The sequence below is a fragment of the Durio zibethinus genome, chromosome 21 (assembly GCF_047325235.1).
Source record: "Durio zibethinus cultivar Kanyao isolate XHJ-2024 chromosome 21, ASM4732523v1, whole genome shotgun sequence".
Taxonomy (NCBI): Eukaryota; Viridiplantae; Streptophyta; class Magnoliopsida; order Malvales; family Malvaceae; genus Durio; species Durio zibethinus.
In genome coordinates, this window is record NC_143182.1 from 6,134,131 (window position 1) to 6,160,525 (window position 26,395).

At 33.0% G+C, this 26,395-nt stretch overlaps 4 protein-coding genes and 3 pseudogenes across 7 annotated transcripts; 4 read left to right on the top strand and 3 right to left on the bottom strand.

Moving 5' to 3' along the window:
- The first annotated feature begins 145 nt into the window (after nt 1-145).
- On the top strand, nt 146-665 carry LOC111305183 (outer envelope membrane protein 7 pseudogene; annotated as a pseudogene).
- A 4,703-nt stretch (nt 666-5,368) lies between these two features.
- On the top strand, nt 5,369-7,921 carry LOC111306081 (F-box protein At2g27310-like). Of its 2 annotated transcripts, none has more exons than XM_022903987.2 (2): nt 5,369-5,718; nt 6,531-7,921. In XM_022903987.2, exon 2 carries the CDS (start codon nt 6,649-6,651, stop codon nt 7,786-7,788), a length of 1,140 nt encoding a protein of 379 aa, XP_022759722.2. In that variant the 5' UTR covers nt 5,369-5,718; nt 6,531-6,648; the 3' UTR covers nt 7,789-7,921. The 2 variants fall into 2 exon arrangements, with proteins under 2 accessions (XP_022759722.2, XP_089605916.1); XM_089749790.1 differs by having other exon boundaries at nt 6,656-7,921.
- A 577-nt stretch (nt 7,922-8,498) lies between these two features.
- Nucleotides 8,499-11,673, bottom strand: LOC111306082 (potassium transporter 5-like; annotated as a pseudogene). The gene is made up of 8 exons (XR_016331730.1): nt 11,557-11,673; nt 11,238-11,472; nt 10,900-11,136; nt 10,727-10,789; nt 10,369-10,629; nt 10,114-10,281; nt 9,753-9,997; nt 8,499-9,607 (listed from the first exon to the last, which is right to left on the bottom strand). The product of XR_016331730.1 is annotated as a potassium transporter 5-like (transcript).
- A 4,030-nt stretch (nt 11,674-15,703) lies between these two features.
- On the top strand, nt 15,704-22,379 carry LOC111306083 (protein trichome birefringence-like 11). Of its 2 annotated transcripts, XM_089749789.1 has the most exons (5): nt 15,704-16,411; nt 17,292-17,430; nt 17,536-17,681; nt 18,237-18,395; nt 19,041-22,379. In XM_089749789.1, the coding sequence occupies exons 1-5, from the start codon at nt 15,930-15,932 to the stop codon at nt 19,405-19,407; spliced, it is 1,293 nt and encodes a 430-aa protein (XP_089605915.1). In that variant the 5' UTR covers nt 15,704-15,929; the 3' UTR covers nt 19,408-22,379. The 2 variants fall into 2 exon arrangements, with proteins under 2 accessions (XP_089605915.1, XP_022759724.1); XM_022903989.2 differs by having other exon boundaries at nt 15,709-16,411; nt 17,292-17,681.
- On the top strand, nt 20,492-22,379 carry LOC149512809 (protein trichome birefringence-like 6). Its single transcript, XM_089749792.1, has 2 exons — nt 20,492-20,665; nt 20,889-22,379. The coding sequence occupies exons 1-2, from the start codon at nt 20,492-20,494 to the stop codon at nt 20,952-20,954; spliced, it is 240 nt and encodes a 79-aa protein (XP_089605918.1). The 3' UTR covers nt 20,955-22,379.
- LOC149512810 (antifungal protein ginkbilobin-like protein) lies at nt 21,387-21,757 on the bottom strand (annotated as a pseudogene).
- On the bottom strand, nt 22,184-25,733 carry LOC111306423 (aluminum-activated malate transporter 12-like). Its single transcript, XM_022904295.2, has 6 exons — nt 24,915-25,733; nt 24,648-24,788; nt 24,180-24,452; nt 23,701-23,813; nt 23,433-23,576; nt 22,184-23,310 (listed from the first exon to the last, which is right to left on the bottom strand). The coding sequence occupies exons 1-6, from the start codon at nt 25,192-25,194 to the stop codon at nt 22,981-22,983; spliced, it is 1,281 nt and encodes a 426-aa protein (XP_022760030.2). The 5' UTR covers nt 25,195-25,733; the 3' UTR covers nt 22,184-22,980.
- Nucleotides 25,734-26,395: the final 662 nt, after the last annotated feature.

Consider the following 26,395-nt stretch of genomic DNA (forward strand, 5'->3'; position numbering starts at 1 on the left):
CCTTAATGTTGAATCTTGACCGTCTATTAGAAGAACCGTTGTTTAGCGGGTTCCACGTGGTTCCTTAGCCCTTTCTCTCGTTGGATTGTGCAAAGTACAGTTATATATATGACTAACAGTCGCAATTGCGAATCCAAATTATTAATCAAAATCAGCGAGAAAATGGGGAAAATCAACGGCTATGAAACAAGCAGCGGTGGTTTTCGGGGCACTAGCGGTTGGATGGCTTGCGATGGAGATGACATTTAAGCCCTTCCTGGACCAGGCTCGTGCTGCCATGGACAAGTCTGACCCTGAACGCGATCCCGACGACATGGACGTGCGCCAGGTTGATCGTGATCGCGAAATCAAAGACGTCGTGGAGGGCAACGATGATTTTCCTAGTCGGAGGCCTATACTGATGCCGTCGCCAAGAACGCACCGCTGGCATAAATTGTAAGGTGCAACTGATTAAACAAAACTTTTGGTGATTGGTCCGAGTAGTTAGAATTATGTGGCTTTCTTTTTTGTGGCTTTTGTTATTATTATTATTAGAATTATGGCTTTTAAATTTTAGGATTAATGAAATTATTACAGTTAGGGATTAGCAATTTGAAGTGGTTGCTACTAGTTTAGCTTGTATTGTCCTTTCAATTTACGTAAGAGCGTGAGTATTTTGATCCCTACTAGTTCTGTTTCTTCTACATTATTATTTTGTCCTTTATTTTTTTTTTTTTTGGAAATAAAGCATCTGTTTTTGAATTTGAACTTCAAATATCAAACACAACGAGTTACTAGTTTCGGTTTGGCTTTTTTGACGAAAATGATGCCGTTTTATGCAAACAATTTTGAATGACGTGCGAAGATGACGAATTACTATAAATATCAATTGCTTCCGGCTCCAAAAGTTTCATAATTGAAATTTCAAATTAGAGTTTATACATTTGATGGGAAACTATTGCATTTATTTGGTATTGGTTGAGATCCAAAAAGTTTTCGTATTTATAAATTCATCTCGAAAGTGCATCCAATTTAGCATTTGTTTTTTTTGCACTTTAGACTTGGTAAGTAAGAGATACTTAGGCCTGATTTGGATTTAAATGCAACTATGATGAGGTGCGAAAAGAGGGTTTTATCGTGTCACCTCAATGTTTAGATAACAAATGTATTGTACTCTCAGATACTTTAATGGCGCTGCATATCCAATTAGAGAGACTGGATCCATTTGGGTTCAGTGAAAATTTTTAAATTTCAATAGCAATTTTTTTTTCACTTTTACCTTTTTTTTTTACGCTTGTTCTTCTTTATTCCATTTTATTTTGTTTTCAAATAATTTCTTTTTTGACAAGATAAAATTATTAATTATTTATTAATAAAATTAAAATAGAAAAATAATTTAATATTTTTAATTATTTATTAAATTTTATATATTACATAATTAAATTTTTTGTTCTATATAATTTTTAATAGTAATATTTTATTCTCATTTATGGTGATTATACAGAATAGGTGAATCCATTTCGAATACCCTTCCCACACTGCGAGTGCCTTAGCTTCCAAACTAGATGTTGCTGGAACTTGCTCACCATCTATCCGTTAAATATTCAAATCAAGATTAGAAAACTACAAAAATTATCAAATCCAGAAAATTAAGCTTCGGGTAAGCTTTTTTCCTTTTCTTTTTTTTTTTTTAATAATAAACCGGTAAAGGTAATCATTTATAACCCTATTACGGCAATACCCACCCAAATGTGAGTAGGCCTTTCCGCTTAATGATGCTACCTTTTCCCTGTAAATTTTGGGTTCAGACTTGGGAATAGGTAAGTAATAGTAATTAATTGATAAAGTCGTCGCCTCTTTCCATTCAGTGAGTTGAAAAATTAGTAAAAAAAAAATCTCATATATTCTTGATAGAATTTTTAAATTCTATCATATATTTTATTATTTAAAATAATTAATAAATAAAAATTGTCACATATTTTATTAAAATATATTTAAAATACTTAAGAGGTTAATATTATAAATAAAATGACAGTGATATTGTTCTAATTATATATATAATTTAAAAACTTTATGAGAATGTATAGAATAATAATAATAATAAATTAAAAATTAAAAAAAAATTAAATGGATAGATTGTCCGAGTCTTCTAGCCTTGTTAATGGCGTGTGGTAAAATGCAGCTATCTATCATATTCATCTGGTTTGTCCTGGAATTGAAATTTCTTTCTCCACCACCAGGTTCGGTGGCTAGGAGGCCAATGGCAGCACAGTAGACCCACCAGGGTACAGTAGAGTAAATTACTAGCCATGTCTTGCTGTTACGCCAATGTAACATTTTATATCTATCACCACTTCGTTATTAAGTGCTCCTCATCCCTATGTAGGTCACCTAAAGCTCTCCTTCTATTTGTTTTTTAATATCCAAAAATGCCTTGCCAGCTCACCTTTGTTTTTGTGGTTCTCGAGTCATTTTCTTGAAACAGCTCCTTTGAATCATAACATCCATGGATGCAAAATCACGCAAGTCGTGGTGTGTGGTTCAATTCTCCACTCCAGTAATATCTGTCATTTTAGTACTATCCCATTAATGAAAATTTAAAAGTTCAAATCTAAAGGTCGTTTTCATTTGCGTAAATTGAAATCTTTGTGCTCACTACTCCATGATTCTTTTATGCTACTAGTACTAGTAGTTAGGTCCAACTATTTGCAAAATGGTACTCCCATCCAATAAACTTTTAGGAGAGAACTAGTCAATACCATAAAACCACCCGGAAGCCTCAGTTATTCATGAAACTACGGAGGGCAATGCCAATCCACAAGATAATACATTGTGTTATTTGTACTATAAAGATAGTTTAGTCATGGAACAAATACTTTATATTCCAAGACGTTTATGCCCATGTAACTCTACTAAGATACAAGCAGAAAGACGTTATTAAAGAAGAGATTTGTTGACGAAACTTTGGGTCGTGGTTTGGTAGCGAAGAGAGATTTTCGAATTTTTAAATCTCATTTACAAATTTTATTAAGTATGAATTAAATTTATTTAATATAAAATTAAATTAAATTCATATGTAATAAAACTTGCAAATGAGATTTCAAATTTTGAAAATTTTATATTAATTTATTAATTTGTTTGATTTAATTAAATGATTTTTACTTAAATATAAATTAACTAATTTACTATTAGTGCGATGTATAAATTATTTTTATTTTATTTAAATTTAAATAAAAATATATATTAATATTATTAAATTATTAACATATTCAAAATATATATTAAATATAAATGGAAAACAAAAGAAAAAAAATAAATCCATCTTAAATGGAGAGCAATAAAAAATTAATATTAAAATTTATAAGAAGATGAAATATTATTTGAAAAATAAGTTAAATGAAAAGACGATAAAAAATCAAGCTATATAATTTTATTTAATCCATAAATATATTTAAATAATAATTTTTTATTTAATTATTTTATATTTAAATTGATTTTTTTTTTAAATTTTGATAAACTTTAATCCATAAATATATTTAAATAATAAATTTATCTATAGATAATAATATTTCAATTTTAGTAATTTATACTTTTATCTCATAATTTTTTATATGTTTTATATTTTGACTCTATTCAAAATAGATATCGTGAAAAAATTTTATTGCAAACATTTTTATTGTAAAAGTATGACAAAGTTTAGAATTTAAAAGGATTCCTAATAATCAATTTCTTAAACATATCATAAATTTAGATCATAAAATATTCTTATAATCATATGACTAAAAAATGTAGAAATTATATATCAATTTTGTTTAGTTGCACATGAAAGGCTTAAAAGATGTTGTAAGTGTGGAAGTGTCATTGATACATCTGATTTTATTGATACATCTGATTTTATCTTTTTTTTATTAATTTTGAAAATTATGCATTTACCTTTTCATTAAATTGAACTGGTCCACTAATTGTTAGACAAACAGTTATTATTTTGTAACATAAAAAATAATTTTTAGTCTTGATTTCTGTCAGGGTTTATATGACTACGTTAAGACACGTGTTTGTTTATTTATATATTTTTTGTATATTTTTTTTATGAAATATATTTAAAAGTTAAAGATAATGAAATAAGTATTTATCAAAATATTAAAAATATTAAATAATATTTTTAAAATTATGATACATTTAAATACTTATGTTAACTATAGATAAATTAAAAAAGATAAATTATTTTAAAATTGATTTTAAATTAAGATAAAGTGATATACATGATAAAAGAATTTTATTAGAATTTAAATTATTTTTTAATTAAATTTTAAATTTTTAGATAAATAATTTAAAATTAATAAATATCATATATATTATCATAATAAAAAATTTTAAAAATTTTATTTCGTGTTAAAAAAAAAAACTGTCCATATAAACGTTCACGTCAATAATTATATATATTGTAATATAATATATATATATATATGATTATGATTTTTTTTATATTCATAATTTCATAAAAAATTTAATTCAAATCAAATTAAGATTTACATGTTTAAAATTTATATTAAAATTTATATTTCATAATTTTAGAATCAATTATATAAAAGATCAAAAAAAGAGAATTGTATTTTGAAATTATATAATTTGAATTAAAAATTCAGATTATAGAGTGATTCAAGTAAAATAGTTCAAGGATAAACAAGTGAAGAGAAAGCTTCCAAGCTTTAATTAGATGCGATAAAAGCAATCGTAAGATTCTCCAATTTGGGTCCTTCTTAGAGGGTCCAAAAAGGACGAACCACCACTGGTTTCAATGCAATTCCGTAACTCTGCATCCTCATCCTGCTAATGTACAGCTGGCCAAGGATAATAAAAACTGCAAAGAAGTTGCCATAAGAAACATCAAAATATCAACTGTTTTAGTACTTTTTATTTCAAAAAATCAACTGCCATCTTAATCTTCCAGAGACCTCCTCTTGTATTTTCATGGTAAAACAACCTTTTAAAATCGTCTAATTCACATTCACAGAAATAAATAAACGGTTAGACATTTATATTAGAAAAGAAGATATGAACAACCAAGATAAAATGTCTCTGAAAAAATGAAAAACTCTCGAAACAAAAAAAAAAAAGAAAATTTTCTATAGACTTTCTTAAAACTGTTTAAAAAAATAATTCTGGAAAAAGATTAAAAATATACCCGATCGTGTTATTAAAAAAAAAATCAAAACTGTATGAAACTTTTTATTTCATTGCATGAATCTATTAAATGGCCGACATTGAATTTTGTTATGGCAAGGGAAGATATTTCTTTTCTTGGTGTTATTGAACCAAGAAAAAATCTGATAATGACGTGGCAATATGTGCGTGGAAACCGATAAAACTGGACCATGAGAATCGGAGAAAACAGAGGAAGCGGGGAAAAAAATAAAAACAAAGAATGATATCCCAAACATGACGACCTTTCAAGGTACAGACAAAACACATTACCCAAGAAAGCTTCCATAAAGGAAAGTGAACTCAAAACCGGATTGATTTCGAGCAATCAAATCCGAACCCAAATAGGACGTGTCAAATCTACCATATTTCGTTTTAGATCTTCTCTACCGTTTCATTTGACTTTGATTACCACTTTCCCACTACTTCAAAAACAACAACAAACAACAACCTCTTTTGGTTCCTTTTTTTCCTGTCACTTCCCATTCTAGTTTTGCTTCGCCGTCATGTTTCTTATATTTTCATGTCCAATTTAAGGTAAATCTCCTTCTGGGTGTTGTTCTTTTTTTTTTTTTTTTGTTGTTGCATTTTTGTTTTGGGTAAAAAATGATGGGGTCCCCAACTGTTCACAAAAGGTTAAATATTGGTTTTTATGGTTGGATTTTGGTATTTGTGTTATGTAATTTGTCGATTGATGAGTCATGATCATTTGAAATGGAGTTTGGAATCTGGGTTTTTGCTTCACTTGTTCAAAATAGGAGTCTATTTTTTTTAGTATTTTTAATAATGTTGTTACTGTGTATATAGTTATGCGTGTCAGCTGGTTTTGGGGTAATCTTTTTTTTTTTTTTTCTACGAAGCCTTCTTTTTTGACTTGTTATAGGGATTTTGTTGCTTATACATGGGTTTGATGAGTTCAATTTCACTCGGTTCTGCTACTCAAATCCTATAAGCCCTGACTATTTCATACGTTGGTTTGTATTTCTTTTTGGACTATATTAGCATTATCTGAATAGAATGAACAGTGCTATCTTGGAGATCAAAGCTTTTATTGAATGCTGAATAAGCCTCTTTTTGGACTTATTTGTTGCTTCCATCTAGGGATCCAACATTGAGTTTTTTGTTCAGTTATGCCTTCCAAACATAAAGTTAAACTACTGTTACTTGTATTATTTGCAAATTGTTTTAATGCAACTAACTGCCACGCTAGTCCATCACACACTCCTTAGGATGGAAATAAATGGAGAGAGATTTGAGGCAAAACGACAAATGCACTCATTTGATTATGCATATCACAATGCTATATGATTCACAATGGCCTAACAATCTCTACAATCAAATGTTATCAGATTCCTCATTCCACTCCAAAGGGCGTACGCTCTAAAGTGCTCCTTGAACTGAATTGGCTGGTGTTAAACTTATCTAGTTGAGTAATCATCAATAATTCCATTTAATGTGGTTCTCTGTATGTTAGAGGTCTGGAATATGTTGATGGCAGCCTTTGAGAGCATGGAATCGTTGAGTACCGATATTTTCTATGACATATTGAGGCGTCTTGATGGCCCAACTTTGGCCACTGCAGCATGTGCATGTGCGACATTTTGTTCAATCTCTAGAGAGGAGAGACTATGGGAAACTGTTTGTTCTTCTATGTGGCCTTCAACCAACAGAGAAGATGTCAAAAGTTTGATTTCATCAATTGGTGGATTCAGAAAATTCTATGCAGATTGTTTCCCGCTTATTGTTAATAAGGAAGTAAGAGAGTGTAAGTGGAATCACTATCTTGAGTACCCTGAAGAATGGACTGAAGCTGAATATTATGGTGACACAGATGGACTTGAAAGTATTTCACCATTGGATTTTGTTTCTATTGTGGATGTCAGGTATAAAGATAAAACAATCTGCTCAAAAGTCTTGTGGGGTATTCCTAATGCAAATGGATCCAATAGTTGGTTTCACAACTGCCCATTTCGGATTGATCTTCTTACTTATGCGGCTAGAGATGATGATAATGAAGGTGAGGTTACCCTTTCAGTTTCTGATGGTCTGCCACCAATTATCTCTATGGAAAAGGAAAGGAAAGATGGAAAGCTGTGGAAGGAGCTCCGAGATGGCCTCCGCCTTAGTTGGATTGTCGTAAACAAGAAAGCTAAGCTGGCTGCTAATCTTGCCAGCTGGAGTCCTCTTGGTGGTCAGAGGCATTGGCCCACAGACAAGGATTTTGTGATAAGGTTTGGGTCTATTCTTCCTGCCAAAGACATCCTTCCATGTCAAGTAGTAGAGTGCACTCTCAGCATGAAGTTCAGAGTCATACACACTGAAGGCGAGGGTGTAGAGACAACTCTCAAATTGACAGAGCTAAGCATGCAGTTGGAAGATATGGAAGGTGCACATGTTAATGGAAGAAACAGTTTGCTTATTCTTAAGGAAGCTCTAAGCTGCCGTCGAAGCAAAAACTACAGTGAAGTTCTTGAGTCCTGTCATTTGTACTCGAAAGTGCAGAGTGAGTTAAAAAAGGAGAAGATGAGAAATGAAAGCAGGTTAGACAGACTTTGTATCTTAAGCGGCATTGCTGCTTTTGTTACTTTCTGGTATTGCATCTTGTAAATGTAGGTACTGCTTTAATTTAACACCTTACCATAGATGTTCTAACAAACTCTAAACCTTTTTTTTTTTTTTTAATAATGTAAAGATTCAATTTGCTTCAAGTAATGAAGATGTTACCATGTTTCTGATCTAATTCTCTTGCTGGTGTTAAAGAAAATCTGTTTTACTAGCAGCCAACTTGTATTGTCCTTGCTTAGTGGTTGTTAACTTGTTATATAACTGATTTAAGGGATAATCTGTAGAATTCCCCACTCAAGCGTTATTGGCTCTCCCCTGGACCTGGTAGGCCAGTTCTCTCTATTACTGGCAGAGCATGTGCTCTTCTTCGAACTAGCCCTTTCATGGAGCATTTATTTGCAGGTCTACTTGATTATGCGTTACCTAATTAATGCTAGCTCTTGTGCATTCATATTACTCTTGGTTTCAGGACGACGGGAAATCTCGGCAACGCTAATGGTAACCCATTGGGCTTAAAACGTCTTTTACCTTTTTGTTTTTCAGTTCAGAAAAGGAGATTTTGTCGCTGTCACATCAAGAAGTTAGTCGATCTTCTAGGACTTGAAAATGTTTAGCAGAAGGCAATCAATGATTTTGATTTTCTTGGGTCTTCTGCTTTTCCAAGAGCACCAGCAAAGAAAACACAAATAATCTACTTTCATTGCTCTACCAATCAAGTTCTTAGATCTCTAGATTTCCACAAACAGAAAAAAAAAAAAAAAAAAAAACGCACATGCGATCTGTTGTTGATCTTCTACTAATCATTAGATCAACAATATGTTCATCTAGAACGAACTATTAGAGAAGACGAGTTTAAATTTTGGAGCACAATTAATCTTCAATATTCTCTTTTGAAAACACATTCCAGTTGCATACTCTACAGCTCGTAAGTCATCCCAATTTTGAGCATCCTGTCACGGGGAATATGAAATAATACATCGCTTTGTCTCAAATTCTTCTTCAAGAAATTGTAAGCGTAATCTATCAAAATCTTCTTTGCCATTCCCGCTCCTTTGCCTGCACTCACATCATTTTCACCAATCAAGTGGAAAACCCCAGCCTGAGATGTTTTATCCACTGCTTCTACTTCTCTTCTTAGAGCCTCTTGTAGCTTATTTCGATCTGATTCAACACTTATCTCCCTTTGCAGCTCTCCGTCCTCGTTGGTTGTGTCCCAATCATTCGCTGTTGTTTGAGATTGAGATAACAGAAAATCTTCTGTTATAAACTCCTTCAATTTTTCAACTAACTGCTTCTCAATCGGCTCTTGTTTATCCTGCACATCTTTGTATCCATACCTAACAACACATTGAAAGATAAGACGATCTTTTGGTTCTAGCCTTCGAAAGAGAAACCTTTCTTCCGTCCCGACCTTGCTAATGAGCATTGATTTAATGGAGACAAAAACAAGAACTGAATGCAGTGCTGGTATATTAGAAACATATTGCTTGAAGATGGGTGGGATACCCTGAACAACCTCCGAGTAAAATAAGGCAAGCCCGGGAATTCTAGACAAGTTTGTGTCTGTGACTATCATTTGTAGCTTTTCAGCAGAAATTTTGTGCTGAAGTTCATAATAGTACCTTTTCCGGTGCACGCTATTCCAAATATACATCAGGGTCACTAGAATTGCTGCCGAAGCTAATGGTAAGTAACCTCCACTTTCAAATTTGTATAGGACTGAACTCAAATAGAGTAGCTCTATTAGGCCAATGACAAGAACATAAGAGATTATGAAAACAATGTTGGATTTCCATATCATTATCATGATGAGTACCGTCAAGGCAGATGTAAGAACCATTACAAAAACGACAGCAACCCCTGCATATAACACAGAGTCATAATTAGTTTCAATTTTGATTATCAAAGCTACTCCAGATTGACGAAATTCATCGAGACGTGACTGCAACAACTATTTTCAGCATCGGGAGAAAAGGGTAAAACAATATTAATGCCAATGGATTATCATATGCATTGCCAATCTTGTCTGTAGTCCTGAAACCAAGAGTGACTCCCACACAAGCTAGCATAAGAAGGTAATTGATTTCGGGAATATAGACTTGTCCTTGGTACTTAGTTGATGTGCGTATAACCTTCACACGAGGGAAACAACCTAGTGAAAGTGACTGTTGAATTACGGAGAAAGTCCCTGAAATCAATGAATGACTCCCTATGATTGCAGCCACCACAAACACTGGCCAATACAAAGAGTCTGCATTGCAAGTATGAATTATAGAACAAGAAAAACATGTATAAAAATTGTTTCAGTTTATAAGTTTCGTCACTGGGTAAAGAAACAAAGTGTCAATTGGCAATATTATCATTCACCTGGTACAGATTTGTAGAAGGCATCAGCTCCATATTGTTGGTGCTCGCGAAGGAAAGAGGCTTGTCCAGTATATGCTAACAAAATAGATGGGTAGACAATGGCACATGTGCTTATTTGTATAGATAGAACAGTAAAATGCCCAACATCAGCAAATAATGTTTCAGCTCCTGCATTAAAATGAATTTTTTTTTTTCACCTTCTCGATACAAACAGGCCTTATAGATGAGCATAAAAATGGAACAAAAGATTTAAACCTGTTACGCAAAGGATAATGTCTCCAAGGGAAATCCACGCGTCCTTTTTGTTTCTCATGAAATAGGCTATAATGTATTGTGGATTTATAGCTTTGACAATTAGTGGATCAAATTTAATGAAGTTGTTGAGGCCAATCCCACCAATAAGTATGAACCGTACGCACATTATAGGAGCAAAGCTATAACCCACTTTGTCAGTCCCAAATCTTTGAATCATGAAGAGGAAGATCAAGATGGCTACAGCTATCCAAACAACCATATCTGCTCCAAACGAATTTACAAATAAGCAAATGAATAAACAGTCACTGGAAAGTCGAACCAAGAATTGGCCAAATGATACACAAAATGGGAGAAAAACCTTCTGTCATTGCAGACGTAGCTTGCTTGATGCCCCCAACTGCAGATAAAACAACAATGCAAGTTGCAGCAATACCATGAGTACGAAGATAATACGAAAACAAAAATAAAATATTTATACATGGCAAATCATTATTCTTTAAAGGTTTGTTAATAATAAACCTGAAATGGAAGGTGTGAGGATGCCATCCCCAATGAGCATAGAAGTTCCAAGGATGGTGGCAAGCAATAGGAACTACTTGGCAAAGTGGTTTTTCTCTAGCTTAGCTTTGAGTGCTGATGCCCTTTTCAGTCGCCTGCTTGGCAACTGGATCCAAAAATTGGAAACGACATGATCCTCAGCTTGTTGACTTGGGATCAAACTCACCTTCGCGTATCGGCAAATGAGTGAGTATAGAGCAAATGTTCCACCTGAAAGGCGTCACATAAAATATGTCAAAACTTAAAAAAAAAAAAAAAATCGTTTTGTTTGAAACAAAACTCTGGGACTGAGATCATATATAGTTAGTTACCATCTCCATTGTCAGTGGCACGTAACACAATCAAGACGTACTTGACCAAAGGAACGAGAGTGAAGGTATAGATGATCAATGAATAAACTCCAAGAATGTCATCCCTGTGCTTGATTCCTTCACTGAAAGTACTCGGAAGAACGTAAACAGGCGAAGTTCCAAGATCTCCATATACAATTCCCAAGCTCTGAAACGCTAAATGAAAGATCATCGACCAGTTGACATTCTTCCCATGCTAGACACAAAACCAAAAATATATAATTTAAATTAAAAAACTGAACTAAAATTATTTACATTAAAGAAAAAATGTTAGCAAAACCTTGAAGCTGTGGCCATTACAAGCAGGGACATCGGCGGATTCGAGATCCAAGGAATCAGAAGAGTGTTTCCTTTGTATGATTTTTGGATTAATGACTTGCTCACTATCAGTGGCCATGTTTTTAACTCAAACTGTGAAGAGTAATAAATTAATTGTGAAGATGAAAGCTTATATATACTATAAAACCGGTATATTGATTAGTATGGAATATGATACTAACAACTTTAATCCAAAACTTGAATTCAAAATTATAATTGTTGTAATCCTCATCTCTTCGGTATGAAATTAAAGGCGCCAAAAGTGGGAAAGCGTATGAAATACGAGTATGTAGTTAGGGCGTCTATGCCGAGGAAACTTATCATAATGAATAACAGAATTAGATCAAATTAACTCTTCTTTAACACGTTATTTATATGGTTTAGATAGCATATATGCTAATCCAATAGTTTTTTTTTTTATTTTAATTTTTAATTTACCCTTAATTTTTCTTCTACGTGTGATGATCTCTTTGGCAAACTTAATTATATTATCAAAGGAAATCATAAGTGAGGAAAATTCAACATTGATATTTGATCCTACGTAGAACCGCTAGCAATATAAACTCAATCAATTGCCAAAACACTTTACTGTTATAGAAACATAAATATGGGATAAATAACTTGCTCCTACTTTAAATCGAAGCAAAATGAGTTATACTCCATAGAGATTATGCTAATTAATATCAAATCAACAAATTAAAGACCACAAGTAAGATTAAAGCTCAAAACTACTAATTACATTGAAACAATTAATTATCAATTTAACTAATCCTTTGTTGATAATTGCAAACATCTTAGTCGATCGGTAATTGTTTAATAAATTAAACTTAAGAGAGTAAGATGTTTCCTCAATCAATTCATACATATTACTAACAAACATTTGATTTAAAAAAATATGATAGATTGTTTGTGTCTTGTTCGTATTTCTTTGGTTAAGTTAAACTAATTTGTTTATAAATATTAAATAAATATATTCATTAACATATATAAATGAATACATTTATGAACAATAAACAAATTAAACCAAATAAATTTAAATAAAAAAATCCTAAACCAACATAAATGAACACAAACAAATATAAACAAACCTTAAAATAGGATTAGAGTAAAGAATAAAAATATAATTTTATTAGTATTATTATAAATGAACAATAAACAAACGAATTTTAAATGAATCGTAAATAAATTTATTTATGAACATAAATGAATAAATAAAAAGTTATTCGTGTTTGGTTTATTTAATAAAAGAACTTATAAATAAAATTCAAAATCATTTGTTAAACTTAATAAATAAATAGAATTCAAACATGTTCATGAATAGTTCATAAAAAATTCCGTTCATCTACACTATTAAATATAATTGAATTTATCTAAAAGATTACGATTAAGCAAATCAATTACTTTACTTGATATATACTTAAAAAGGACTATTTATATTTATAGAATTTAAAATTTAAAACTTATAAATTAAAATTTAGTAGTTGTGTAATATGTAGTTAGATAAATGTATATATAAATTCTATTCAAAGTGAGTTTCCATAATTTTGAAAAAAAAAAATTAATGATAACAAATTTAATTTTACTCTATATTTTAGACTTATTGATTTTTCTATTATTAGATTATAATATTTTTATTATTAGATGCGTGATTCATTGTGCATATGGATTCACAATATGGCAGGAAAGTTAATTCAAAGCTCAATTTATTTTTATAAATAATAGAGCATCATCTACCAAATTTATTGTATTATTAGTTACTTTACTCTCTCTCCGTTACGGGCAATTTTTTTTTTTTTTTTATTTGTTAGCATTACGTGAAAGAAAAAATAAAAAGCAAAATAAATGTTGGAAACCTGCATTAAGTTTGCAGTTTAAACAAGATACCATAGAATAAAGAATAGAGATCTATTATATGTAACTCTTATATTTTTTTTAACTTTTAGATTAAAATTAAATTTATGAATTACTTAAATTAAAATAATAATTTTAAATTTAATTATTTTAATCGAAAAATTCAAAAAATATAAAAATTATACTAATACAAGTAAATCATTCCTTTAAAATAAATTAAGTTTAAGTTTATTTTATGAACGGCATCATTTTACTTATAATTTTCTATTACAATATTATAATTAATCAATCATAATAAAAAATTATGTAAAGATTTATCACTTAAAAATATAAGTTTTACATAATTTTTTGATGTACCCTATACAATAATAAATTATAATTATCTAAGTATTCAATTGTTACCAAATGTTGATTCTTGTGAGTATTTATGGTATTTTATTTTATAGATATATGCACAACGTTTACCTTAAAAACCCAAAAAAATGAAACTTAATATCCAGTCCCCAAAAATCTAATACATTCCATTTTACGGCAATTGAATAAGGGTACTGCCACTTCTATAGGGAGAAAAATATACAACCCTCAACACTCCAAATCCTGGTTTCAATCTCATTGTTTTATATAAAAAATAATGACCTCGACTCTCTCAACTCACTTCAACGTCAAGTTGCCCAATCCCCAGTGAATGTTTACACCCGCCAGCAGCCTTTGAAGAGTTGGGTAGCGTGTATTTGGAAGGCTTCAAAAGAAGTTTTTGTTTTTCTTACTCACAGTAAAGTACCACGAGCGTTGGATAGCGGTGGTTGGATCAACTGTTCCCGTCTATTCAATTAAATGACAGTTGGCATCAAATAAAAAGCATGGGCTGTATAAATTCTTGCTCGAAAATGAATTGGGGATAAATATTATTGTAGGTTATTAATTATTAGACATTGATGTTGTCGACAAGTTTTGGTATCGGCGTCATGTTTTTATCAGAATTTTAATTTGAAACATCTTCCGATACACCAAAAAATAAAAAGTTGATTCAAAGATGTTAATGCAATGCAAAGCAAAATTATGTGAAAAGAAAGTTTTATTAACAGGTGGAAAACACGACAAATCAACACTTAATATTTGGGTAAGTTAATTTATATGCCGATATGATAGGGTTGAATAGGATGAAGCCCCATCATGGACTTTAAACAAACATCGGCCCAAGGTGATAAATTATGAATGTATTTTTTGGGAGAAAGAAAAAGGTGTTTTTTTTTTATGACAAGTTTATAATTTGCCAAAAAAGGAAAGTTGAGATCAAAGAAAAAAAATGATATGAAAAACGAGTGTCCCACATTAATGCAAAATATATAAATACTGACAACAACTTGAAAATAATTTAATTTATTCATATAATTGTTTTTAAAAATAATATTTAATAAATTTAAATTTTATTGTTTACAGTGTTTTGAATTTTTTATTTTTTATTTTTATTTTTTTATTAAAAAAGGTCAATGACCGATATCTTTCTTCTTCTCGATTGGATTGCCAATTTGTCGTGAAGAATACCTTAAAGAACTAGGACACAATTGGCCAACAAAAATCTAGATTCTTTAGGAGTTAGTAACCTTTTTTTTTTTTTTTTTGAGAGAGAGAAGGTTGTTGATTATCATTGTAGATATTAATGTCATTAATTAATGGTCATATCAACAAACAGACCAAATTTTTTTTTTCCTTCAAATAAAAGTTGTATGCTGTTGAAATAATTGCACTTTTGAAGCTCCCCTGCCATCAATGGCAGGGCAATGTTTTTGTCGGGGGGTCGTACTTTTCTTTTCTTTTTTCCACGTTCTGTATCCACCACGAGCCACGAGTCCACTGCTGCACGAATGACATCTTGAGGTCCAACTCCAACCGTCTTGCTGCCATTGTCTCTCTAGTCCCCAATCCACATCCACCTCCTATATGACCATATCTCACTCGTTTATCTTGGCTAGGTGAAATTTTGACGCTACCAAATCAATGTTTACGTCCCACCTTGGTTTTGTTTTGTCTTGTTCCTTGGCTAGACGACAGCAGCACGACAAAAACATTTCTGTGGAGTTCTGATGATTTAGGATGCTATATTTGTAAAGATAGGAGTTTTTATTCGTCTTCTTCAAATTCAATTGATGCATAATTAAAAGTATTCAATGCCTTAATGATTTGTATTATTACATACTTTAACATTTTCTCTCTCAGTCTAAAGCCAACTAACCACAAAAATCATAAACGTTTTTATTGTTTGAATGATTTCGGTTTCTTCCTTTAATCAAGACCATATGAAGGGAAGAAAATTCATGGTTAGCCATTAATGCAGTGTTTTCCTTGAGAAGACCCTACCCTTTTTTCTTTTTTCTCTCTGAAATCTTCCTTTAAAGCCACCCTTTTTCTGCACAATCTTGGAAACACAGCCAATTAATCAATGTGAATGTTTCTTCTTTCATTCTTTTATTTCGTCTGATAAGGATGACAAAGAACGCAACTTCACAAGACTTGAACAAAACAACCCACTTGGATTTCTCCAAGAAATCCAAGAACTTTTACCCTCTTGAGCCTTTCCTGGGTGTTCTTGGCTTCATTTTGGTCACTTGCCTCTTCGTTGGGGTCTTCTTTTACTTGGATTACCGAGCTGTGCTCCACCCTGGCTTCCCTTTGTTTGGACTTAGTGGCACTCTATCATCACCATCAGAAGATAAACAAGTAAAAGCGGCAATGGCTATGGCACCAGCAACAACAATGAATGTGAATGGACGGCTGGGATTTCTAGATGAAGGTGGAGATACATGTGATATATATGATGGGAAATGGGTTTGGGATGATTACCATCCACTTTATCAAAGCCAAGATTGCCCTTTTGTAGATAGTGGTTTCCGGTGTCTAGAGAATGGCAGGCCCGATAGTTACTACACCAAGTGGCGTTGGCAACCTAACGGATGTGATTTGCCAAGGTCCTTTTTTCTTTTCTCTTCATTTTGTTTGACTTTGATTTTAGTAGTTAGTACTATCTGTTCTGCTTGCGCTAAGAATACAGGAAGCAAAGTGGGTTAAACTTTGACTTCAATTTTACTTAAAGAAGTATGATATCGTCTTAGTTAAACAGTGTCTGTTGTCAGCAATTTTTTACTAAAATTTTCCAGCTAGAGGAACATTCCTGATGTTTGTTTTTTATGATTAGGAAAAAGTTGGAATTTTGATCTTGATGTGTCTATGAAAGATGTTCCAACTATTGTTTTTGGTTTATCCATGTTTTTATTCTTGATTGGTGTCTTTGTTATTGTCTGTTTGAGTCATCTTCAAATTGTATTGTAGCTTGTTGACTGTTTGCTATCTGTTGATACGTTCCATTCTTAACTTTTGGCATTACTCATTCGTAATGTTTCAACTGTTTTCCTCCCTATAATAAATCATTTTTCCATGGCTGACAATCTTTCCTCCTTTGAAGTATCCTAAAAACCTTCTCCGAAGCATCTAATTTGTATACTCTGACAATCTGCTTTATAATTTTACATTTTCTTCATTCCTTCATGATGTTACAAATTCTGATATGTCCACTTGGTTAGTTAATTCTATTGAGACATTGTTGGATATATTTTAAAATTTTGAATAATGATCTTATCTGTTTTTTACATAAAGCTGAAATATGCCTGTTGTATCGACTAAAATCATGATTACACCTCGGTTATAACTTGGTTTCGTGGTAAGTACAAGCGTGCTTCATTTTAATTGTTTCATTAATGTTAATTGCTTCATTATTGTTTACTATATTCTTGAGAATGCTGTTTGATTGATGAGGTATGTTTATATCTGACATTATCTTCTTGAAGACAGATTTAATGCAACAATGATGCTGGAAAAGCTGCGGAACCGGCGCCTTGCATTTATTGGTGACTCCATTGGAAGGAACCAATGGGAATCTATGCTCTGCATGCTTGCTACTGCTATTCCCAACAAGGATTCAATTTATGAGGTGAATGGGAACCCAATTACCAAGCACAAAGGGTTCTTGGTTTTCAGGTTTGCAGATTATAACTGCACAGTTGAATACTACAGATCTCCATATCTAATGGTGCAGGGAAGTCCTCCAAAGGGATCTCCAAAAGGTGTTCGTATGACTGTAAGAGTGGATCATGTGACCTGGAGTCATCTGATGTGGAAAGATGCAGATGTGCTATTTTTTAACAGTGGCCATTGGTGGACTGAAGAGAAGACAATAAAAATGTAAATCTCATCAACCTAATAATATGTTATATGATCTAGTAAGCTTGTGTGTTTACATGCATGTACTATTTGTGTGTGTATGATCAATTATAAGATTATAGTTTTTTAGATGCCATGCCTGTAATTGACACTTATAGGAATTAGTGAACTAGAAATGCCATGTCTGGGAGTTATCAATTATAGGAATCAGCTATAGGAGGAATTCATAAGAATCGAGTTGATCATGTTGAATCTAGAATTAGAGCGGTGCACGAAGTACAAGAAGTTTTGCTACTTCCTGAGGGTAAATGGGAATGTGACAACTCTGTTTTGCTACTCTCTGCTAATCTACTTTCTCCAGCTATTGAGTGCAAGAAGTTTAAGCTCTCCAACCTCGCTTCTGATAATGGAAAATTTGGAGAATATTTAAAAGTTATCCATCATTGATTAAAGAAGAAATAACAATGACAGAAAATAGAGGACCATTAGTTTGATGCTAGTTTAATGCAGCTATTTTTGGTTCTCATTATAATAAAATGATGTCTAATCTTAGGATTGATTTATGTTCTTTGGCAGTGGTTGTTTTTTCCAAGAAGGAACAGAGGTGAAGATGGGAATGGACCTTAGAACTGCATACCAAAAATCCATTGAAACACTAGTTGATTTTATTACCAGCCAAGTAGATACAAACAAGACACAAGTTGTTTTTCGCACCAATGCTCCTGTACATTTCAGGTTTACCCCTACGCTTTTCTCTTTAGATTAGCAATACTTCATTGTCTTTTTTGATTGTTCTATCTTTTATTTCAGCTTGGTTTTTTCACAATCCATACACTCTTTGCTATCAGTATAATTAGGATGGATATGAGCTTTGGATATACTGGTTTCTCTTATCAGCCTTTATCTCTTCCGTTAACATGTGATTGTTAACCCTTTGGACATGATGCTCCATTAACTGCTTGAAAAGAGCAAGTAATAGAACAAAAAACAATTAAAGAAGTACAGGTTTATATTTCTTGGTTTGAGACCCAAGTACCATACGAATAGATGTGATGAAATGCTCTTGGTTGAGTTTATAGTGAAAGTTTCAATTGTTTGCACATGAGACCACATTGAATTTTATATGGTTGTATATATGATTCTCTAGCTGATGCAAGTTTTACAGCAAGCTGAATTCTAATGAGCATGAATTCTTACTGTCTAGCATTGCTAGTCTTGATATGTTTTATGTGGACCATACATACTCCATATATATGCATTGATTTTTGGACAATGACTATGAATCTATTTTCATTATTGCTTGTGCATCAAAATGTATATAATATACAAGGATATGAATATGATTAATCAACTTTATTTTGGTTGCGGATGGATGAACAGAGGCGGTACCTGGAAAACTGGAGGACACTGTAATCAATTAAAGCTACCTGATTTTGGTCCATTGCCTAATAATACGGAAAAGCTTGTTGATATAATCTCTGGTGTATTATCAAAACACCCACAAGGATTCCAAGTGATAGAGATGATGAATGCGACTCCCATGACATATCTAAGACAAGATGGACATACATCTTTGTATCATTTTGGCCCAGAAAAAGGGCCGGCTCCTTTCAACCGTCAAGATTGTAGCCATTGGTGTTTGCCTGGTGTGCCTGATTCATGGAATGAGCTTCTGTATGCTCTTTTTCTTCAGTGGGAATCCTTGCGTTCACCTAGTTCAACACAAAATTCTCAAGCTCCATTGTGATGGTATAGAAAGTTTCCATATTTATTGCCTATTGGCAACAAAAGTTTAATGTATAGGAAAAAGGTTTTGTATTCGTGACAAATGTGGAGTTGACACTAGAAAATCTTGTTCTCTTGATCAATGAAATTATAGCAAATTCTTTACCCCACCCGCACTCTTGGTTTTGTCCATGTTTAGAATGAACTAATGGTCCATTTTAATAATCGGAAAAATTTTGCATTAATCAAAGGTTAATAATTTTAAAATGAGAAATCTCAATCTTTGGAAACAAAATCTAAAGGGGTTTAGGATTGGGAAAGAAATTGTCAACAGCCTTAACAGATATATGAAAGGAATGTTCATAAAGGGGTCTTGCGTTATTAAGTAATAGATTTTTTTTATAAAGAAAAAAAAATCACCGCACTGGTAATTAACTAGTGCATTGAATCAAGGCCTCTACATCTTTCTCCTAGATTTTTCTTTCCTCGATAAATTGCAAGTATAACTTGAAATTCTCCTGCCCTTGAATGCCATAGCACTATTATGTCGGGGGACTTCACCTTTTTCCCACGTTTTCTAGCCACGACCGCACCACTGACAGCAAGAGGTCCAAACATTGCCGCATTTACAATCCTGAAATAGGCTGCTGTAAGTTTGATAGAGCCCGGAAATAAAACTTTCTTGGCTATACTGCATGGGTAAAAACATGCCTATTTCCTTGAGTTTTGACAGTTTAGAACGGTACTCCACATTTCGTTTCTTTCCAAAATCTTTCTTTGAAAAACAGCCCTTAGATGAGTGTAAATGATTTTTTTTCTTTTAAAGTTCACAAGGATGACAAAGAGCACAACTACACAAGACTTGAACGCAATAACCCATTTAGAGTTTTCCAAGAAACTCAAGCAATTTAACCTTCTCGAACCCTTTCTTGATTTTCTTGGCTTCGCTTTGGTTACTTGTCTCTTCATTGCTTGCTTATTTTACTTAAATTACCAGGCTGTCATCTTCCATGGATTCCCTTGGTTTGGACTTGGTGGTGCTGCATCATCAGCATTACAAGCAGACGCAACAGCACTGAATAAGAATCAACGTCTTGGATTTTTGGATGAAGGTGGAGATAATTGCGATTTATGTTGAGAAATGGGTTTGGTATGATAACTATCCACTGCGTCAGAGTCCAGCTCCAGATTGCCCTTTTATAGATAGCGGTTTCCGGTGTTTAGAGAATGGTAGACCTGATAGTTTCTACTCCAGTGGCGTTGGCAACCTATTTGCCCAGGTCTTTTCATCTTTTCTCTTCTTTTCCGTCCATCTTATTGGCTTTCTTTTAGTAGTGGAAAGAGAAAAAAAAGGGTTAAACTCCAATCTTAGTTGAAATAGGAAATGAAATGAATTAGACAACAAGTGTGAAAATTTGATTCTTGGACAGAGAAATTCATAACAAGTGTGAAAAATTCGGTAGTTAATTCATACGGATGTCATGCTTTTATGATGGCGTGTAGGGAATTTGCTTCAGCAAGGATGAAATGGCAAAAAACAGGACAACCCCTGATATTGTCTCTTTATAGTTTCCAGTTTTCACGTATGGGGAAAATGCTGTGTGCTTCTACTATAAAAATAATATTGGAGTGCGATGCAAATTGTTCTGTTTGCTGTGTTTATTAAAAATATTTAAATAATTTTCCTTTTTGTGTTGGCATCCAACTGGATGGTGTTATACATGTGTTTGCAATTACTCAGATTTTTTATTCATGTTATATCGTTAAGAATCGTATGCCAATAAATGTTTTCCATTTAAGATCAATAAATTAAAGTGCAAAAGTTATTTCCAAGAACCCAGAATTAGATAAGAAAGTGAACAGCTAAACCACAAATCCACAATCGAAACAGGAATGGATATGATTACACCAAAATAGATAAGGTTTCAGTGTTGCAAACACTTGGTGCTACAAAACAAACATTTATCAGATAAAGTCCATTAATTCCAGTGAAAAAGCTGTTTAGTCATTAAATGGATAGTGCTCATACCTAATTGTACAATCATGGAGCACCGATCGAGACCCTTTTTGTCTTTGACAAGTTCCAAAGATGGTTGTTTTAGCAACAGCCAAACAAGTAGCACAATCCGAGCTGGTGAGGTTTTGGTTACAAGCCGCATGACCATAGGCAAAAGCATTAGGATATTGGGAGATGTTGAAGAAACGTAACCTTTGCGGGTAGGTTTGACGGTCTCTAATTCTTCGAGGACAAAGGCCAAACTAGTGGCAAAAGGACTGCCCTTGGAATAGACAACAGAGTTGCAAAGAACAGTTGTGACGCTTGTGTTTGGAACACTTCTGCTATTACTGCACAACAAAAGTAATCAGATCATGGCTGCTGCCGTTTTCGAAGATAACCGATCTGAATCTTTATTTTTATTTTTTTTTCTTGCTTGTTGTTTCAATTATTTCTGATCAGACATGAGGCGTCCGATTACTTTAATTGGCTTCCTTTTTTCTCATTCGTTTCTCCATCAAATCAATAAATGAAGATGTTAGACTTTTGTCCTTGTGCATCTGTATTTTTTTTATATAATCTCTTTTTTACCATACTCTTCCATGTTGGTATCTAAGTATATCTTTTACTCACTGCTTGTTCCACCGATCGTATTCCGGGGATGTGTGAGGCTCGTTGCTACTTGCCAGTTGCCATTGTCTAGAAGAAGATATACCCATAGCTGTTATTTTTTCTCTTACGAGGCATTACGGGTTAAGTTTAGCCAGCGCCCAGCAGTATTATTTTTAATTTTAATTACATGATTTGGGATCCAATCCTTTTTTTTTTTTTTTACTTTTTTACCCGGAATGGAGTATTTATGTTTATGACGTCATGTGAAAGAGTCAATGATACAGCTTTTTATTTAATGATTAAATAGTTTTAAAAGACATGTAAAATAAGAGTTTGAACTCCATTATTTTCATTCGTTATCTTTATCTGATGGATGAAAAATCTTTTTATTCTGGAAGTCCGAACATTGTTGCGGAACAAGCTTACGTGCTGATCGACCGTCCTGTTAAAAAGGCCAATTTGCATTCGAGCTTTGAGCTAAGACTCCGAAGTGATCGACTCTTTCAAGTTTCAATACTCTGGAAGCTGCCCTTGGTTTTTCTTTCAAAAGCTTCCATCTGCTTTGATATTAATACAAAGATTAGGTCAGGCATCAGCAGCCAGCCTAGTGCTCAGGGGCACAAATGCAGATTACAATGTAATGGGCCACGCAGGCAGGCAAGGAGATCCAATTCACACATTCAGGTGGATTAAAGCGATCTACTCACAGGCCATAAACATCTGATTTTATATTTATAGACCTGAATAGTGATCGGTTTAATTTAATATCACCACAGAATACATTCTAAATACTCAGACATTTTATTTCCCCACCCCGCTTTTCTGATTATCATATCTATCTTAACTAATAAATAAGTAATCTTTTTTTCCCAGGATACCGTCTCTATTTGTTTTCTTGGGAATTCATTTCAAAATTCCTGTATATAGCCAGCCCAAAATATTGGCATATATATACAGAGGAATATGCACATAGATTTAAATAATTAATCAACTATTTTTATGGAAACCTCCGAGTTTTCCAAGTTCTTCCACTTCTTTTGTCAATTCTTCCATCTTTTCCACCATCTCCATTAAAGAATATACTAAGCCTGCTAATCCAAGACCATTGGTATTCTCCACAGTAGTTCCATGTGTGGAAGGAGTTAGAATGCGACTTAGCTCTACCCTAACTGACTTCAGTTTTGGCACTATCGTTTCCTCAGATCCACATTTTCTCATCTTTGTAATGCTTTCTCCAAGTTCTCTTAGTGTCCAGGCAAGTGACGCTACAATTGCTTCACATGGTTCTTTAACTGACTGTCGAAGAATTTCCGGCAACTGATGACAAAATTTCAAAATAATTAAACCAAGAATTTGTTAAAATTTTTCATAAGAAACATTGGAAAAACGTTCGTTCAAATATTTTGATCATGTAAAATAATTTTATGAACATTTTGTACCTGCGTTGATGGTCTAAGGCAACTTTTAAGTGAAAGGATGATTGTAGCCAAATCTCTTAGATCCTCTCCTATTTTTAGGTATTTTCCCCAAGGGTAGGAAAACCCAAATTTTCCATGCCATGGTTCCCATCTTGCAAAATTTACCTGCACAACTTCCATTGTTTATCAAACAAGAATTGGACTATATATTGTTTATCTTTTATGGATGACCATCAAGTACTTTGAAGATGTGAACAGTGAGTTTCTATAGGAAGAAATAATATGGTACCAATGATTCATCCTTTGACTTGGAGTGCAGGACTGATTTGCAATTACTAATGAAATTATCACTAGACTTCTTTTCCTTCTCGTTGATATTTTCAAAGTATTCCTTGGAGAATCCTACAATAAATGAAACATAAGAACATGCAAGTTTATGGTTAGAAACTTAGAACGAGTAAATAGAAATTTTAGCCATGATAGCCATAAAGCTAACTATACACTTCGAAACATTTTTGTACTTCATCAAATACAAGTAGAGACAAGCCGGGCCCTTGCCTAGGTGGTCAGTTATTGGGTGCTCCACCCAACCAACCTGATCACACTCAGCCTTAATTTCCCTAATTAAGAAATGTAAGATGTCATGTTCCAACACCTGTCTCGCTCCAGGCCCCAGGCCTAACCCCTAGCCTTGGGCTCCCACTAGGAAAAGTACGAAAGAAAATCTGTAGACCCAAAGAGTAAGTATATGGGTAAAATTAATAATACCTTCGAGAGAGCGAGCAAGGTCTTCAAATCGGGTGACAAAAGAGTCATGAAGTTCATCACTAGCCCATATGGGGAAGACGAGCAAACTTGTGAAAATGCAGATAATGAAGCCCATAACAATGGTTGAGAGACGGTCACGGGCTAATTGCATGACTTGTTCAGCGCGTAAACCCGATACAACAACCAGATTGAAAGTGAGGAGGAATATTATTGCTCCATACTCGTATTTCTTCTTAATGTTTGGCACCTGTCGAGTGTACGTTGCGACGGCACCTGAAAAGATTTCATCACCCCAGACTTTCGGTCAAGATCGCATGCTTTAAAAATTAAAAATGATCATGACAATGACTTCAAACAAGTTAAAAATATAGTCTATATGTATTAATTATATCCATCTACTAATTGTCTAGTAAAACTTTAATCTTGGGCTAAAAAGAAAAGGCTTTAGCTAGCGCGGTAGAATCTCACCGAATATGAAGACAGCAATGCCAACAACTATGGCTCTGCCAATCCCACCGACTGCTTGGGCGAAAGCTGCAGCTAAACACCCCAATCCACCCCCTAGTATAGTCCCAATTCCACGATTTAATCCCTTGCTGAGAGTAGCGCCTGACAGGCATAATCATTGCATAATAACATAAAACACAAAAGTGAGCAAAACTGTGTAAAATCTTGTAATAATTGTTGGAAAACTGACTAACCACACGTACAAACAAGCAAATCATATATACGAACCTGCAAAGAACTCGAAGATAACCACGACAGTCATTATGGCCCACATGGCATTATCTCCAACTTGCTTATACAGAGGATCAAGTAGATAGAGAAGAGAAACTAAAACGAGAGCAACACCAACCTTGATACTATGAATCACTTTTCTCATGCCATGCCTTTTATTTTTCATTTCTCTAAGAAAGGAAATAATGGGTTGACAAGAACTATCAAATTTCTTCTTTTCTATTTTGCTGGGCGCAACCCCTTCTCCATCTGGAATATCTATAACAATCGAGCCCATTGGCAAACAAAACTACTCCCTCTTACTCCTTTTAGGATTCTTTATTTCCTTATTCCTGCGTTATTTGTTGAATTTCACTTGCTAGTTGAGGGGGTTGGGTGGGGAGAAACGGAGTATATATATGCACAGCAGGTGATCTAGACAGGCATAAAGTGGGAATTACAAGAAATGCTGAGCTCCAAAAGTGGACAAAAACTAATACTAGCACTTTGTATGCTTATAATAGCCTAAAGAAATGAAGCATGAAAAAATACAAGTTTGCAATGTTTAGCATTATTTCTAGATCGATTCATTTATGAATTTAGTCACCCTAGCTATATGACTCTAGTGGAACACATCGCTCGGCACGACATTTCTTCTGATCATGCCGAGAAAGGTCTTTTCGCAACACCTCATCAAATATGGCATGGACACCATATAGAGATATTGTTCAAGTTCCTTAATTGGAATTGTAGTTGTTTGGTAATTAATTAAGTATACATCATGGTATGAATATATATTTGAATAGGGATTCATTTGCATCAATGTAAATCTTACACTTTTTTATCATTGGATCAAACTAAATCTATGATTAATTGAGATCAAAATAATATTTTTACCTTAATTATTTTTATCCAATGATAAAAAAAATGTAAAATTTATATTAATATAAGTGAATATATATATATATATTTATATGTATACTTGAAGTGAAGACTTTTTGATGTAGAGCAAGGGCGTCATTTTGCTACACCTCAAATGGAGTGATCGGTAATATTGTTGGAAATTCTTGTTCAAATTTAATTGAGATTTTAATGTTGATTGAGAAATTTGCTTGGTAATTAATTAAATAAACATGGTAGGTAAATATTTGTTTGTATCTATTTGTTAGTGAGATACGAAAGTGCTAAAATCCGTACAAATGACAATATAGTTATTGTTAGAGCAAACATTGAAAGTTTAAAATTATTGTTTTTGGTAAATTTAAAATTTTAAAAAAAGACTTTAAAGCGTATAATGATACTATTTTTCTTAAGATTTTATTTATCCTCACCATATTATTTACTTATTAGGTGTGTAAAAAAGTTATAAGCAATAAATCTTGATAATAAAATAAAGTTCAGTGATCGATTGCGTTTTGTATTGATGAAATCAATCCATCGAACAATCGTCGGTATATCATAAGATCACTAACTTCAATAAAAAATTTTTGTAATAAAAC

Bases quoted from the DNA above. Each gene is read 5' to 3' on its own strand.
- LOC111306423 (XM_022904295.2), bottom strand. From the start codon at position 25,194: ATGGGCTCGATTGTTATAGATATTCCAGATGGAGAAGGGGTTGCGCCC. The intron at 24,453-24,647 runs GTGAGATTCTAC...AAATCTTTTCAG, and splicing joins CATTGCTGTCTTCATATTCG to GTGCCGTCGCAACGTACACT. The intron at 23,577-23,700 runs GTACCATATTAT...GAAGTTGTGCAG, and splicing joins AGTCAAAGGATGAATCATTG to GTAAATTTTGCAAGATGGGA.
- LOC111306081 (XM_022903987.2), top strand. From the start codon at position 6,649: ATGTTAGAGGTCTGGAATATGTTGATGGCAGCCTTTGAGAGCATGGAA.
- LOC111306083 (XM_022903989.2), top strand. From the start codon at position 15,930: ATGACAAAGAACGCAACTTCACAAGACTTGAACAAAACAACCCACTTG. The intron at 16,412-17,291 runs GTCCTTTTTTCT...TCTTGAAGACAG, and splicing joins AACGGATGTGATTTGCCAAG to ATTTAATGCAACAATGATGC. The intron at 17,682-18,236 runs GTAAATCTCATC...GTTCTTTGGCAG, and splicing joins GAAGAGAAGACAATAAAAAT to TGGTTGTTTTTTCCAAGAAG.
- LOC149512809 (XM_089749792.1), top strand. From the start codon at position 20,492: ATGAAGGTGGAGATAATTGCGATTTATGTTGAGAAATGGGTTTGGTAT. The intron at 20,666-20,888 runs GTCTTTTCATCT...GATGGCGTGTAG, and splicing joins TTGGCAACCTATTTGCCCAG to GGAATTTGCTTCAGCAAGGA.